Source organism: Armigeres subalbatus, chromosome 2 (genome assembly GCF_024139115.2).
Source record: "Armigeres subalbatus isolate Guangzhou_Male chromosome 2, GZ_Asu_2, whole genome shotgun sequence".
Lineage (NCBI taxonomy): Eukaryota > Metazoa > Arthropoda > Insecta > Diptera > Culicidae > Armigeres > Armigeres subalbatus.
In genome coordinates, this window is record NC_085140.1 from 85,933,820 (window position 1) to 85,950,319 (window position 16,500).

The following is a 16,500-nucleotide window of genomic DNA, read 5'->3' on the forward strand; positions in this document are numbered from 1 at the left end:
GACAAAGCAAATGTTTTTATTTACATCTGATTTACGTTTTCTTTCTGCAACGCCACAAGCGGTCGGAGCTGAAACATTGCTTTCCAAAGCTTTCAACGCCAGTGACATCTAACGGGCGACTTTCTGTAAGCTTTTTGTACACGTTCGACTACGAATAGTCAATATTGATTTGAAAACATGCAACTTCACTAACTTCATCAACATAGGGTACACAGGGCTCAAACAAAGAATAGCGTGCCTTTACCTGAGGCGTACTATTTTAAAATCTAATGAAAAATACAGCTTACCAGCCAACTACCTAAAAACGTTTATTCATGAATTAGGTTGAATGGTTCTATTTACGGAAAGCACCGGTTGAAGTAGAGCGTGAAAAATATACCTATACTGCAAAAAATCCACAAATTTATATTGGCAAAAATGTATTAACTTATGATGTTGATTAGCAACCCTATAACCAGAGACCGGCGGAGTGAAAAACTGTCGAAATGGCAACGTATGAAAATGCATGAAATCGTGACAATGATATTGGCAGCACTTGAACTTTTTGCTTGCTTCTTACACAGAAAAAATAAAGAACCTAAAAAAAAGTTTAAAGAACTCAACTTTGAGTACGAAGTTCAAATTTTTAACTCAATATTAGGTAGTTTTCTCTCTCTCTCTCATGAATGTTATTATAAACAAAGAGAGCTGCATCGACCCAACGTGTGCTGTTCCGTGGAAGAAGCAAAAATTGAGTTGTATTCACCATAGTCTCGGGTGAGTGAAAATAACATAAATTTGAGTTGGTGAAACTTCATAGTGGGTGAAAATTCAACACGGGAGCAGGGAATCAATATTCGAGCAACGCCTAACAATACACCTTTTATCATCAACAGAGTTTGTTACTGACAAACGCACCTTGCAACAAGCCTTTGTCAGAATCTGAACACAATATGACAAGAATCATTTGCCTTGCATGCTCTAATATTTCCAAGAATACGAGACTATTTTTGTAGTCAGCGTTAGATTCTCGAATATTTCCATGAAATAAGAAACTACGATAGCATAAAACCGAAATTTGCTCTAGAGAGAATGCAAAATAACGGAATGAAAAATTACCATCAAAATTGTCTTCTTTTTTGTCGTGGACAAAATTTTTCGGATCTTTGTCATTATTATCTCCGACCAAAACAAAGCTTTGTCGTTGGTTCTCTTTTGTCGCTTGTTTCGTATGCGCATCGCCGAAAAATTGATTCCCTGCACGGGAGTAAAGGCAAAGTACTCACCGGATTTTTTCGCATTTTACTTATTTTTGGCTTCTTCCACGCAAGGTCGGATTTGAGTGAAAGGAACCGTCAAGTGAGTTGTTTCGCGGTTCCGTGTATGGATGCAAAAAGTAAACAAGTCGAAATGGAACCGCTTTTGACGGTTCGATTGGAAACAAGATGGCGTCTTCGCCGATCTCTTATTCTAGTATTTCTAATGTTGATTAATGTACACATAACCAAACCACTCAGCACGCGAAGGACAATATAAAGCATTTTCTCAGTGGGCTTGAGCGATTCTACCGCCGCGACGGTGACAGCTAGTCGCTGCGATGCTTTCGTTGGGTCGCTGCAGGCAATGTTTCATTTAAATATTTTCGCTTCCATACAAACGGCGACAGAATCGCAGTCGCCAAGCGATAGAATCGCGTCGCAATTGTCGCGTCGTGTGTGTTTGGGGGAACTTTAATTTAGGGAAGATCGAGTAACCAACCCCGGTGGGAACAATGGTCGTATGCTGACAGGGAAGGAGGGGTTTGCTCCTCTCCGGAGGTGCAAATCTTATTGAGCGTCTGTTCTCCATCTCCACGCAACGAACAATCAACAAGAGAGTACGGACCGGAGAAAAGATATTTTAGTTACTAGATATTGCGGGAAGATAGAAAAATTCGAACGAGGGTCCGACGGTCGACCGTCGGAAAGTTGATCCGCAAACGTCAAATCACTTGATGCACGGAAAATAATGTTGGTTGATTTTTTCAGTGTGCATGTTAATTATTGAAATCAAAGAAAATATGTAACTTTAAACGAGTTTTACGTGCCACTATATATTGTAAATAAGTTTTATGATACTTTCAATGCCTTTCGGAACGTTTTTATGCGATTTTGAAGCATTTTATACTTCTCGAATATTCTTGATATCAAGGAATATCAACACTTTTCGCACAGTGCATGTCATTTGAAGTTTCCGACACTCAGTCTTCTTCTTCTTCTTTGCTCCGCAAAAATAGAAGTTTTCTCTGTTCTCGCAATAAAGATTGTCGCTGTCGTCGCTGTCCGGAACATCTTTTGCTGGCGAGGATAGGGGAGCTAAATGTCAAAGAAGGAAAATCCATACGATTTGACAGGTATGTACCACACATGTTTCGGACAGCAGAACAAAGGGAACAGTAGCGACAATCTTTATCTAGTAACTAAAATATCTTTTGACCGGAGCCATCGGCGAAGACCACTGCGATAAAAAGGGACTAGCGATTGGAAACTCGGTTCGTGGCCCTGCAAATCTCCTAACGATGTGCTCAAGGACCGTGGATTCGGCATCGTAGCGCTGCAGGAGGTTTGTTGCAAGGGATCAATGGTGCGAACGTTTAGAGGTAATCATACTTCCGGAGGAAATCCTGGAGGAACTTCCGGAGGAATTTGATTTGGATTGGATTTGAATTTGATATTGATTGCATTCGGATTGGATTTGTATAAGATTTGGATTGGGTTTGGATTGTATTTTGATTGGATTTGGATTTGGATTATATTTTGATTGGAATTGGATTGAATTTTCTACTGTATTTTCGATTGGATTTAGATACTGTTTTAATTGGATTTGTAATGTATTTGGATTGGCTTTGGATTGGACTTGGATCGGATTTGGATTGGATTTGGATTGGATTTGAATTGGATTCTTATTGTTGGCCATAGGAAGGAAACCCCCTCACAAAGAATAACAACTAGAGTTTCCTCTCTACACCACGGCAGGTAGGCCGGTAGGTGATACTTCTGCCAGTAGCTGCAGTTCTCTTTATTCAACAATAGGTGTCTACAATACATCCTCAGTTCGTTTTCATCTCTCGAAAGAGCAGCAGGTTGTTGTTTTCGGTGCAAACCACGCGGTAGCTTATTGTATAGCTTTGCCTTGAACTGTGCATTGTTCTCGCTAGCAAGTCTGTGACTGTTATCGTCACCGGGATGTGTGAAATAAAAAACACCATCGAGTTTAGCTTCCCGAATGGGAGCGAAAACCGAATATGGGTGAAATTGTTCACTCTGTTAAATCCTTGGATACTGATTCCGGCCAAATTGAAGCGGTTTATAGGATCGCACAAGAAAAGTCCGTGTTTATTAAATATCAATCGGAAGAAGCAATGCTGCACGCATTAACCTTCAATTCTGAAGATTTAATTTTTATTATGCGAATGGAAAAACGCAGCGGTATCCATGTCACATGCGGAAGAGTGCATTGAATATGTACGCGTGTACGATTTACCTCCAGAAGTTGCTGACTCTGAGTTAGTTGCGGTGCTGGGAAAATATGGGAAAGTGAAGAAAGTCGTTCGGGAAAAGTTTCCGGCTGAGCTATGTTTCGACGCTTATACAGGTGTACGCGGCGTTTATATGGACGTGAGGAAAGAAATTCCTACCTCGCTTCATTTTTTCAATAGGAAGGGAAACATTTTTTACAACGGCAACAAAAATAAATGTTTCCTTTGTAAGACGGATGGTCACTGCATGAATTCTTGCCCCAACAGGAAAACAAGGAAGCAGAATGTGAAGAAAAGTCATGAGACCAATAAGCAGCAGGAAAAAGAAAAGGGAGACAGTCCTAATGTTACGTTTCCTGGTGTAATAGTGTTGGAATATCAGGTAGTGTGCGACGCTTCGCTGTAGATCGAAGATGGATAAGAAGCGGGCGCCGGTTAGTTGTAGTTGCTCTTTGGTATAGATTAAGAAATATTGTTATGGATGTATTGTATATACCTATTGTTGAATAAAGAGAACTGCAGCTGCTGGCAGAAGTATCAGTCAGTAGCCTGCCGTGGTGTAGAGAGGGAACTCTAGTGGTTATTCTTTGTGAGGAAGTCCCCTTCTTATGGCCAACAAATAGCAGGAGAGGAATCGTTGGAAAATAAGGCAAAACGGTCGGAGGTAGCGCAAGAGGATATCGAAATGAACGAGCCGACGGTGATGTTCGAAGGGAATAGAAAGAAACTACCAAACGAGGAAAAGGAATTGAAGGAGATGCAGAAGGAAAATGAAGCGGATCAGCAGTGGACGCTGCAGCAAAGGAAAAAAACGCTATTTCAGGCAAAACTCTCATCGTTTAAGCTTCCAAGAAAGAACTATTATTAATTGTATAAATTTCAAATAGTTGTATAATGACTGATTCTGGCTCCGTAGAGTTGTTTTTACTACATCTGAGCCTGCCAAATAAAGAAAATGAACAAAAACAATACATCCATAACAATATTCCTTAATCAACCCGAGAGCAACTCCAACCAACTGGCGCCTACCTCCTATCTATCTTCGATCTACACCGAAGCGTCGCACACTACCTGATATTTCAGCACTTATTACATTTGGATAGCATTTGGATCTGGAGAAATATCACTAAAAACCAAATTCCTGGTGGAACTTCCGGAGGAATTCCTGGAGGATTGCTGGAAGAACTTCCAGAGGAATTCCTGGAGAAACTCTCGGAGGAACTTTCGAAGGAATACCTGAAGGAACTTCCGGAGGAATAACTGGAGCAACATCAATAAAAACCAAATTCCTGACGGAACTTCCGGAGGAATTCCTGTAGGAACTTCCGGAAAAAAATCCTGGAGGAACTTCCGGAGGAATTCCTGGAGGATATTCCGGAGGAATTCCTGGAGGAACTTCCGGAGGAATTCCTGGAGGAACTTCCGGAGGAATTCCTGGAGGAACTTCCGGAGGAATTCCTGGAGGAGCTTCCGGAGGAACTTCCGGAGGAATTCCTGGAGGAACTTCCGGAGGAATTTCTGGAGGAACTTCCGGAGGAATTCCTGGAGGAACTTCCGGAGGAATTCCTGGAGGAACTTCCGGCGGAATTCCTGGAGGAACTTCCGGCGGAATTCCTGGAGGAACTTCCGGAGGAATTCCTGGAGGAACTTCCGGAGGAATTCCTGGAGGAACTTCCGGAGGAATTCCTGGAGGAACTTCCGGAGGAATTCCTGGAGGAACTGGAGGAAATCCTGGAGGAACTTCCGGAGGAATTCCTGGAGGAACTTCCGGAGGAATTCCTGGAGGAACTTCCGGAGGAATTCCTGGAGGAACTTCCGGAGGAATTCCTGGAGGAACTTCCGGAGGAATTCCTGGAGGAACTTCCGGAGGAATTCCGGAGGAATTCCAGGAGGAAATTCCGGAGGAACTTCCGGAGGAATTCCTGGAGGAACTTCCAGAGGAATTCCTGAAGGAACTTCCAGAGGAATTCCCGGAGGAACTTCCGGAAGAATTCCTGGAAGAACTTCCGGAAAAAATCCTAGAGAAACTTCCGGAGGAATTCCTGAAGGAACTTCCGGGGGAATTCCTGGAGGAACTTCCGGAGGAATTCCTGGAGGAACTTCCGGAGGAATAAGGTACCAGTCAAAACGATTAATGCAAGAGATGGCGTTTTTTCAATGGTAGTAAAATCGAAATTTCATCACTATTAGACTACTAATCAGTGCAAACTAAGTGCAGGAGATAATCTTTTCACCTCATACTTCATTCCTTATCACTACTTTCTTCTAAAACACCACAATTTTCCATAAATTTGCAAAATACTTGATTTTCCCATACATTTTATCGATTTCCAACTACCATTCTTCCATGAGCTCATGGTGAAAATTGTGAAAATCTCAGAACATAGAGTAGCAGGCTTAACAACACAGATAGAAACGCCGGTATCGCCACTCAGTGACGAGTACCGTAAACATGGTGCACGGAAGGTTGTTGTCTACACTTTTTACGGCTGCTGCACCCTGGAAGTAAATGTCATCGAAGTAAACAGTCGGTCCCTCATTCCTGGAGGAACTTCCGGAGGAATTCCTGGAGGAACTTCCGGAGGAATTCCTGGAGAAACTTCCGGAGGAATTCCTGGAGGAACTTCCGGAGGAATTCCTGGAGGAACTTCCGGAGGAATTCCTGGAAGAACTTCCGGAGGAATTCCTGGAGGAACTTCCGGAGGAATTCCTGGAGGAACTTCCTGGAGGAATTCCTGGAGGAACTTCCGGAGGAATTCCTGAAGGAACTTACGGAGGAATTTCCGGAGGAACTTCCGGAGGAATTCCTGGAGGAACTTCCGGAGGAACTTCCGGAGGAATTCCTGGAGGAACTTCCGGGGGAATTCCTGGAGGAACTTCCTGGAGGATCTTCCGGAGGAATTCCTGGAGGAACTTCCGGAGGAATTCCTGGAGGAATTCCTGGAGGAACCTCCGGAGGAACTTCCCTCTTTGCCTATGATGATATCTTTTAGTCAGGAAGACAAAGCAGGAATAGCCTAACCAACTCGGTTTGCCAACAGCGTGCTTTTCCGATACATACTGAGAATTCGCACCACTGGTGAGGGGTAAAGTTTTGCAGGGAATGTCCATTGGTATAAACTACATAATAACATTATTGAATTATCACCTTTATTGCTCGTAAAAGTACTGTACACAGTATTCGTAATAAATACCTTAACGTTAATTTCATCGATACGGCTAAATCGCTCTTAAACATAGGCTCAGTTTTGTAGCGCTCGTCAATAAATATGAGATTGTGGAAGAAATTTCAAATCTCTATACATCGTAGAAGCATCTTATTTATACATAAAAAATCCGTTTGAAATCTATTCTCTCGCTTGACCGTTCTCTTGCACACACACACACATTTGCACTTCCTAATACGTAACTACCAAATATATCTCCCATCATCACGTCCGGCAGTTTCCATTGCAGTTTATCACCGACCAAATCCAGTCCACGTAGTTGGGCAGCTTGGTGTAGATGCCAAACTTGTTCTTCTTCCCACAGCCATCCCCGAAGCTGGTGATTCCGAATATCGTCCAGGGACTATTCTCTTTGGTGGTATCTCTGCACAGTAGAGGACCGCCGCTGTCGCCGGCGCACGTATCCACCCGACCGCGCTTGTGACCTGCGCAGAACATGTTCTTGGTGATGGTGTAGTCGTGGTACACCGCGCGGCATCGATCATTGGTGATGATCGGCACTTCAGCCTCGTGGAGGACGTCCGTTCCGGCGTCGTCGCTGTGCCGCTTCTTACCCCAACCGATGATGGTGCAAGTGTTTCCGGTGGGGAGCGCTTGGAAACGTTCCGGAAGACAGGCGTACCCTACGTAGGTGGACCGTTCGACGTCACGGGGAAGCCTAAGCAGCGCTACGTCGTTGTCAACCGTTTTCTTATCGTATCGGGGATGTTTAATACTGAACTCGATGCGGAACTCTATCTCCGTTCCGTCCGATTGTTGCAGGTTGTGTTCGCCAAGGCGAACAAAGAGCCGTTTACGGACACAGTGCGCAGCCGTGAGGATCCAACGTTGAGCTACCAAAGTACCACCACAGAATGCTTCCTACAAAAATAATATTCTAATTGCATTAAGAAATTCTCAAATAGAACTTCCTAACAAACCTTGAATCGATTCAGAATGGCAACCTGCCACGGCCATTGACCTCGGCGGGACGTTTTCCCCCCGATGATACGGAGCATGTTGTATAGATACTTTTTCGGTTTCCCCCGTACTGACGGTATTCCACAGGTTAGCTCCTGTGGCATGTACTCCGGTTGCAGAAATTCCCTTCGATTGGCAGGAGGTTGTTCGGCTATTGAGTTATCTTGAAAGTCACTTCGAGCCCGACCAGTAGCCTGGTAAGGCTGGAGTGCCTGACTCCGGGCTGGCTTCGTTGACTTTGGGGTCGTTGTTGCGATAGCAGCCGTTGGCGTTTGCTGAGGTTTGTTGTTTTGGTACAGTTGGTTTCCGATCCACTCTTCGCAGAAGCTGCCCTCGGTGTAGCAATAAGCGACCTCTCGGATGATGTCGTTGCTGCAGATGGATGGGATCTTGCATCGCCTGGGAATATGCGTGAAATTATTAATGACTCTTAAGACAATTATTTATAATGAAATATTTACTTGAATCTTCGAGTGGTGCACTTCGCCGTACATTTCGACCACCTGCTCCACTTTGAATACGGATTATCAACTTTACGCGGCATTTCAAATACCGCTTTCTCTCTTGCCTTTTTCTGTGTAACAGCAGGCCCGAGTTTCAACATGCTTTCCCCTGGAAACTTTTTGCCATCTTGAGTTCCTTCGTCGTCAATATCGCTGTTTAAGTCTTCTTCCTGTGAACCATCTAGATCTTCACTGGAATCGTCTAAAAAATTGCTAATATCTCGTTTGGTGTGATGCGACGCACCGGAAGTTGACTCCGTAGTGGGAAAAGACTCCATCAGTCTTTTGAATTCCGTTGAAGAGGTTGTTATGTTAGCTCCATCTTGATCGTCTGCAGCTCCTGCGGTTAGAGCTTCGTGAACCGCTGGGAATCCGCTCAGGTCTACCAAGTCATCATTCCGGTTATAAAACCCTGTGCCATCACGATACAGATGCTCGTAGTCATCTTCAAAGTACTCCGTGAGCCTTTGCGGTTTTCGTTTGAACACAGCCGTTTGTGGTCGCCGCTGGAAGTTTTGTGCCGTGTTAAATCGCTGCTGATAGTGCGGACTAGGGCTGAATATTTTATGATCATCGAAGTCGTCAACGACAATTTTGAGAGGCTTTCGTTCGTTTTGTATCCGTTGCTCTGATACGTATTCGCCTTCGTCGTCATAATCAGGAGTGTGTCGATGGTTAGGGGCAAAGTTTCGTTCGCCATACACGTGAGGTCGTTTCCATCGGCTTTGGTTGGGTTTCTTGGATTTCTTTTTGACGATCACGTATTCGGCATCATCTTCTTCATCATAGTAATCTTCCTCATCTTCTTCGAAGATTATTCGTTTCTTCTTTTTCTTCGGTTTCCATGATTCGGCCTTCTCTGAGTATTGGTGCAGCGGTATGCTTTCGTACTCATCGTGGACAGGAATTGTTAAGGGGGAACACCTGGAAGATATTAGAAAACAAAAAAATAAAAGTGAACACCTTGTAGTTCAGATAGAGTAACAACTCAAAAAATTCCCCAAGCATTTCTCAGTGTTAATATAAAATTCTGTTCAATCAGACCAGAAAGATTAGGAAAAGAGAACATTTTGTTACGACATACGTTTAAAATCAAGTACACATTGCATAAATAAATTTAACACATCACGGGGACGCCTTGCCGAGTCTCACAATGTCTGCAAACTTTGTGTGAAACACGAGCAGTCGCTGTGTACTGTCTCATAAATACGCATGATATTGTTAATCTGGAACAAAGTATATACGCTTTTTACACCGAAGTTGAATTTTTCTCCAGATACAGGCATCTTACACAACTTCGGAAGTAGTGCGCTTGATTCCTCTAAAGATGCGCTAAACAACGCATCAATAAGTTTGACAGATAAAACTTCGGGAGAAAGTTCGGTTTGGAAGTCCCGATTCCCGGATTATAATTTGATGCTACGCCGAAAATATGGATTGTCCACTTGTTTCCCAGGCGGACAGAGCTTGCGATCTACAGTTACCTACCAGGCTAGCTTTTTTCGTCACTCCAAGCTTGAATATGTATTCAATCATATTTATAATATACTCCGACATATTTGAAGATCAAGAGCCATGGTGAGATGGTTTTGGGATATCCTGGATCATACAAACTGTCCTTGAGTTCAGTATCTTCAGCGATCTACAGCCACGGCAATAGTTTTTGTCGTCATTCCAAGCTTGGATATGTATTCAACTATGTTCATAACATGTTCGTAAAGATCTAGAGACATGGTTTTGGGATATCCTGGGTCATCCAAACTATCCATGAGTTCGGAATTTGCAAGTTACAGCCAGGGCACTAGCTTTTTTTGCCATTCCAAGCTTGGAAATGACTGATTTGGTAGCAGCAACTCAAATGCAACCAAATTTGTTTGCATATGAGTTACTGTCAATAATCTACAACATGTGTGTTACTCGGAAACTATGTTCGTAACATATTCGTGAAGATCAAGCGACCTTGTAAGATGGTTTTGGGGTATCCTGAGTCATCCACATGCGATCTACAGCTACGACATTATTTTTTCCGTCGCTGCAAGCTTGGATATTTTTTTCAACCATATCCATAGCATATTCCTGAAGCTCAAGAGAAATGGTCAGATGGTTTTGGGAAATCCCGGGTCATCCAAAATGTCCTTGCGTTCAATATTTGCGATCTACAGCCACGACACTAGCCTTTTTCGCCATTCAAAGTTTCGATATGTATTCAACCACATCCATAATGATAAGGAAACTATTTTGAGCTTTTAGTGGAATGTCTCAACTTGTCATAAGACGAGTTCGTGCTATCCCATTTAATTCCACAACTTGATTGTAACTTTAATAGAAACGTGATACGACCCCAACGATACTTTTTTTTATTAATTTTATTTGCTAATTATCTGATACATGCATTCATCTCTTAGACTAGGTGTTCCGTGTTTTGTTAACACTATCATCTTTATTTGCTATCATTTTAAGTTACTATTAATACATTTCAATTGCCTCTGGCAGTTAGGATTTTTCCTCTAGTTGAATTGAACCATGTAGGAATTTCAATGTTTTCAACTTAAACTAAACTTAACCTAATTTATACTAAGGGTACAAGGAGCTAATCGTTGCAATAGAAGATTGCAACGATTTTTGTCAAAAATTGGAAATTATTTTGTTAGACATTTGTTGCAATGTCTCAATATTAGAAATTCTATGAAGTTCATTGGTACTATACCACGGAGGCAACTTCAGAATCATTTTCAAAATTTTATTTTGAATCCTCTTGAGTGCCTTCTTTCTGGTATTGCAGCAACTAGTCCATATTGGCACGGCATACAACATGGCGGGTCTAAAAATTTGTTTGTAAATCAAAAGTTTTTTTTTATTGTCTTTATTAATGAGGTTTTCGGCCCTTGACCGGTTCACCTCATAATCAAAAGTTTGTTCTTAAGACAAAGTTTTGATTTTCTATTTATAAGTGGATATAGACACTTGATATATTTGTTACATTTGGCTTGAAGGCCTTCAATGTGATTTTTAAAAGTTAATTTTTGATCTAGCAGAAGTCCTAAATATTTAGTTTCGCTAGACCAATTAATTGGAACCCCATTCATAGTGACAATATGTCTGCTAGAAGGTTTCAAATAAGAAGCTCTCGGCTTATGTGGAAAAATTATAAGCTGAGTTTATAATATCCAAACTTTTTTGCAATCCACTACAAATGACACGAAGGCTTCGCCCTTTGGCTGAGAGACCTGTGTCATCTGCAAACAAAGATTTTTGACACCCTGGTGGTAAACCAGGTAAGTCAGAAGTATTGCCATTATAACTGAAACATATTTAAAACCTGGTCTTTATATCAAAAGAGATCCAAATTATATTATTTACCGAAATGATCGTCTTGACAGCGCCTGTGGTGGGGTCGCCATTGTCATTAATAGACGTATCAAACATAAATTATATTCTTCGTTTGAAACCAAAGTTTTCGAAACCTTGAGAGTTTCTGTTGAATCCAATTTTGGACAATTCTCTTTTATTGCTGCTTACTTGCCTTTCCAGTGCAATGGGCACCAAAGGAATTTGTTAAGGGCTGATCTTCAAATTCTAACTCGCAACAAATCAAAAATTTTCATAATTGGTGACTTCAATGCCAAACACTGTTCATGGAATAATGCTCAAAGCAATTCCAATGCTATAATTTTATTTGAAGATTGTTCTGCGGGATGTTATACTATTCAATATCCCAATGGACCAACTTGTTATTCTTCCAGTCGAGATCCTTCTACAATTGATTTAGTTTTAACGGATTCAAGTCAGCTGTAACTCATGCTGACTTTGACTCTGATCACCTTCCTGTGACGTTTGAAATCTCACAAGAAGCCATTATTAATCCAATCAGCTCTTCTTTAAATTATCATAGAGCTGATTGGGATTTGTATAAAACGTCTTTCGATAGGAATTTTGATGTTGATATTCCTCTCGATACCAAAAATTATATTGATAATGCTCTCTTATCTTTAACAAATTTAATTGTCGAAGCCAGAGGCATTTCAGTTCCTAAATGTGAAATTAAATTCCACTCCATTATTATTGACGATGATCTTCAGCTACTGATCCGTCTTAAAAATGTGAGGCGAAGGCAATACCAAAGAACTCGCAAACCCGCGTTGAAAGTTATTTGGAGAGATTTGTAAAATGAAATTGAAAAACGTTTCGCCATTCTGAGAAATACCAACTTTGAGAATAATGTCTGGAAGTTGAATCCCAGTTTGAAACCCTTTTGGAAATTGACGAAAATTCTTAAAAAAAAACTCAAAAACCAATTCCAGCGCTTACAGAGGGAAATAAAATTTTATTAACAAAAGGCGAAAAGGCTCAAAGATTTGCTCAGCAATTCGAGAGTGCCCATCATTTTAGTCTAGGTCTCATTAGTCCAATTGAGGATCAGGAGCTTCGAAGACATTCTCAATCAAGAGAATGTTTTTGACCCTTCGTTGGGAACTAATTTGGGTGAAGTGAGATCTATTACTAGAAAATTTAAAAATATGAAAGCACCGGGTAATGATGGTATTTTCTACATATTTAACAAAAAAAATCCTGAGAGCTCTTTATCCTTTTTGGTTAATTTTTTAACAAATGTTTTCTATTAGCATTAATATTTCCCAGATAAATGGAAAAACGCCAAAGTTGTTCCAATTTTGAAGACGGACAAAAATCCAGCTGAGGCTTCTAGTTCGCTCAATCAGTTTGCTTTTTCAATATGCAATTCTTAAACTTTAATATCTCAGCCATTTCACGATGGATTTTCAATTCTTTTGGACTTTTTTATATGAAAATACTGATTTTAACCTATTTATGATCGAAAATTGATAAAAAGTTTAGAAATAAGTAAACCAACCAATCACGTACATGCATCACTAGCACAGACATCAAAAATCAATCACTTGCAGGTTTGGATCTATTCCTCAGTTTTCTCGTTACGCTGGGATATGGATACTCTGAAGTAGTGCGTAACGGTGTAAATCCAAAATGAATGGCCATCCAAAATGAATGAATGGGATGAATGGCCTGGAGGGTGAAACAATTAGCCAGGCAGTTAACGGAGCCTGTAATGCTTGGTAGACACTTTTTCGTGCTGCATTACGGATAAAGATTAAAAAAAAAAATCTACCACACTGTGCTCTAGTTCTTAGTATTCTTGTAATACCCCAAGTAGCACATGTTGTCACAATTGAATTACGGTGATCGATATGCGACAATTTCATGTGTGAATTTTAAAGAACTGCAACTGTTTATGTAACAGTTGTGTAACCAAAAAAGCGTAAAAAATTAGGCTCCTATGTAACAAAAACACTGTTACATAATAAGTTACCTTGTAATCTATCCGCAACATTTCCAGGTTACAACTAGACTACGTTGTTACTTTAAACTGACTGAAATTGTCAATAAGGTTGTCATGAAATCTAGAAACGTAAATAATAAGAAAAAAATAAATGTGATTATAATGTTACTTGAGCAAAATGTCAAACATTTAAAGGACCAAACTCATGAATCAAAAATAACAACAGGTGAAATTAGCTTAGCTTAGCTTAGCTTTGACTGACTACACATATCTATGGTTGCTACTCCGTGATTGACCAGAATCAGTGAAATTGCACAAAGAATCAACTGAATGATTGACTGGGATTGTTCAAGCATTCTCAGTGTGCAAGTTTCAGTGACTCTAAAATTCAAATGATCAATAACGGCGCCGGCCACGTCCTTGTAGTCAGTTAGGAAGAAGGAAGGAATATTAGTAGGTGGTTTTGCTATTTGAAGACCGTGTATACTTCTGCGTCTCCACAAAACCACAGGAAGGATTATCAGTTAATTGGTAGGCATCGTTGGATCTGGATTCACTCTGTTAAGCGATACGACCGTGTCATTCTTTCTACACAGTGATTTTACCTAGCCATGAATCGGGCGCGAAAAGTAGTACAAACTAACTACCGGCCTACCGGGCGCGCAATGCAGAACACAATATTTCGACCGATCGCGCGATCATCGTTCTGCTTTCCGAAACAAGAGAAATCTCGCACTGAACTGATTTTTATTACCGGCCGCGCAAAGCAGAACACAATATTTCGTCCGATCGCGCCATCGTTCTGCTGTCCGAAACAAGAGAAATCTCGCACTGAACTGATTTTTATTACCGGCCGCGCAAAGCAGAACACAATATTTCGTCCGATCGTGCCATCGTTCTGCTGTCGAAACAAGAGAAATCTCGCACTGAACTGATTTTTATTACCGGCCGCGCAAAGCAGAACACAATATTTCGTCCGATCGCGCCATCGTTCTGCTGTCCGGAACAAGAGAAATCTCGCACTGAACTGATTTTTATTACCGGCCGCGCAAAGCAGAACACAATATTTCGTCCGATCGCGCCATCGTTCTGCTGTCCGAAACAAGAGAAATCTCGCACTGAACTGATTTTTATTACCGGCCGCGCAAAGCAGAACACAATATTTCGTCCGATCGCGCCATCGTTCTGCTGTCCGAAACAAGAGAAATCTCGCACTGAACTGATTTTTATTACCGGCCGCGCAAAGCAGAACACAATATTTCGTCCGATCGCGCCATCGTTCTGCTGTCCGAAACAAGAGAAATCTCGCACTGAACTGATTTTTATTACCGGCCGCGCAAAGCAGAACACAATATTTCGCCCGATCGTGCCATCGTTCTGCTGTCCGAAACAAGAGAAATCTCGCACTGAACTGATTTTTATTACCGGCCGCGCAAAGCAGAACACAATATTTCGTCCGATCGTGCCATCGTTCTGCTGTCCGAAACAAGAGAAATCTCGCACTGAACTGATTTTTATTACCGGCCGCGCAAAGCAGAACACAATATTTCGTCCGATCGCGCCATCGTTCTGCTGTCCGAAACAAGAGAAATCTCGCACTGAACTGATTTTTATTACCGGCCGCGCAAAGCAGAACACAATATTTCGTCCGATCGCGCCATCGTTCTGCTGTCCGAAACAAGAGAAATCTCGCACTGAACTGATTTTTATTACCGGCCGCGCAAAGCAGAACACAATATTTCGTCCGATCGCGCCATCGTTCTGCTGTCCGAAACAAGAGAAATCTCGCACTGAACTGATTTTTATTACCGGCCGCGCAAAGCAGAACACAATATTTCGCCCGATCGTGCCATCGTTCTGCTGTCCGAAACAAGAGAAATCTCGCACTGAACTGATTTTTATTACCGGCCGCGCAAAGCAGAACACAATATTTCGTCCGATCGTGCCATCGTTCTGCTGTCCGAAACAAGAGAAATCTCGCACTGAACTGATTTTTATTACCGGCCGCGCAAAGCAGAACACAATATTTCGTCCGATCGCGCCATCGTTCTGCTGTCCGAAACAAGAGAAATCTCGCACTGAACTGATTTTTATTACCGGCCGCGCAAAGCAGAACACAATATTTCGCCCGATCGTGCCATCGTTCTGCTGTCCGAAACAAGAGAAATCTCGCACTGAACTGATTTTTATTACCGGCCGCGCAAAGCAGAACACAATATTTCGTCCGATCGCGCCATCGTTCTGCTGTCCGAAACAAGAGAAATCTCGCACTGAACTGATGTTGATTACCGGCCGCGCAAAGCAGAACACAATATTTCGTCCGATCGTGCCATCGTTCTGCTGTCGAAACAAGAGAAATCTCGCACTGAACTGATTTTTATTACCGGCCGCGCAAAGCAGAACACAATATTTCGTCCGATCGCGCCATCGTTCTGCTGTCCGAAACAAGAGAAATCTCGCACTGAACTGATTTTTATTACCGGCCGCGCAAAGCAGAACACAATATTTCGTCCGATCGCGCCATCGTTCTGCTGTCCGAAACAAGAGAAATCTCGCACTGAACTGATTTTTATTACCGGCCGCGCAAAGCAGAACACAATATTTCGTCCGATCGCGCCATCGTTCTGCTGTCCGAAACAAGAGAAATCTCGCACTGAACTGATTTTTATTACCGGCCGCGCAAAGCAGAACACAATATTTCGTCCGATCGCGCCATCGTTCTGCTGTCCGAAACAAGAGAAATCTCGCACTGAACTGATTTTTATTACCGGCCGCGCAAAGCAGAACACAATATTTCGCCCGATCGTGCCATCGTTCTGCTGTCCGAAACAAGAGAAATCTCGCACTGAACTGATTTTTATTACCGGCCGCGCAAAGCAGAACACAATATTTCGTCCGATCGTGCCATCGTTCTGCTGTCCGAAACAAGAGAAATCTCGCACTGAACTGATTTTTATTACCGGCCGCGCAAAGCAGAACACAATATTTCGTCCGATCGCG

At 42.0% G+C, this 16,500-nt stretch overlaps 1 protein-coding gene across 1 annotated transcript in view; it reads right to left on the reverse strand.

Moving 5' to 3' along the window:
* Positions 1-6,635: 6,635 nt before the first annotated feature.
* Positions 6,636-16,500, reverse strand: part of LOC134209702 (uncharacterized) — a 256,607-nt gene continuing 246,742 nt past the window's right edge. Inside the window, exons 4-6 of the mRNA XM_062685711.1 lie at positions 8,145-9,110; positions 7,644-8,082; positions 6,636-7,584 (exon numbers count right to left, since the gene is read on the reverse strand). Of these exons, the coding sequence (XP_062541695.1) occupies positions 6,928-7,584; positions 7,644-8,082; positions 8,145-9,110 (2,062 nt within the window). The 3' untranslated portion in view covers positions 6,636-6,927. The remainder of the gene's footprint in view (positions 7,585-7,643; positions 8,083-8,144; positions 9,111-16,500) is intronic.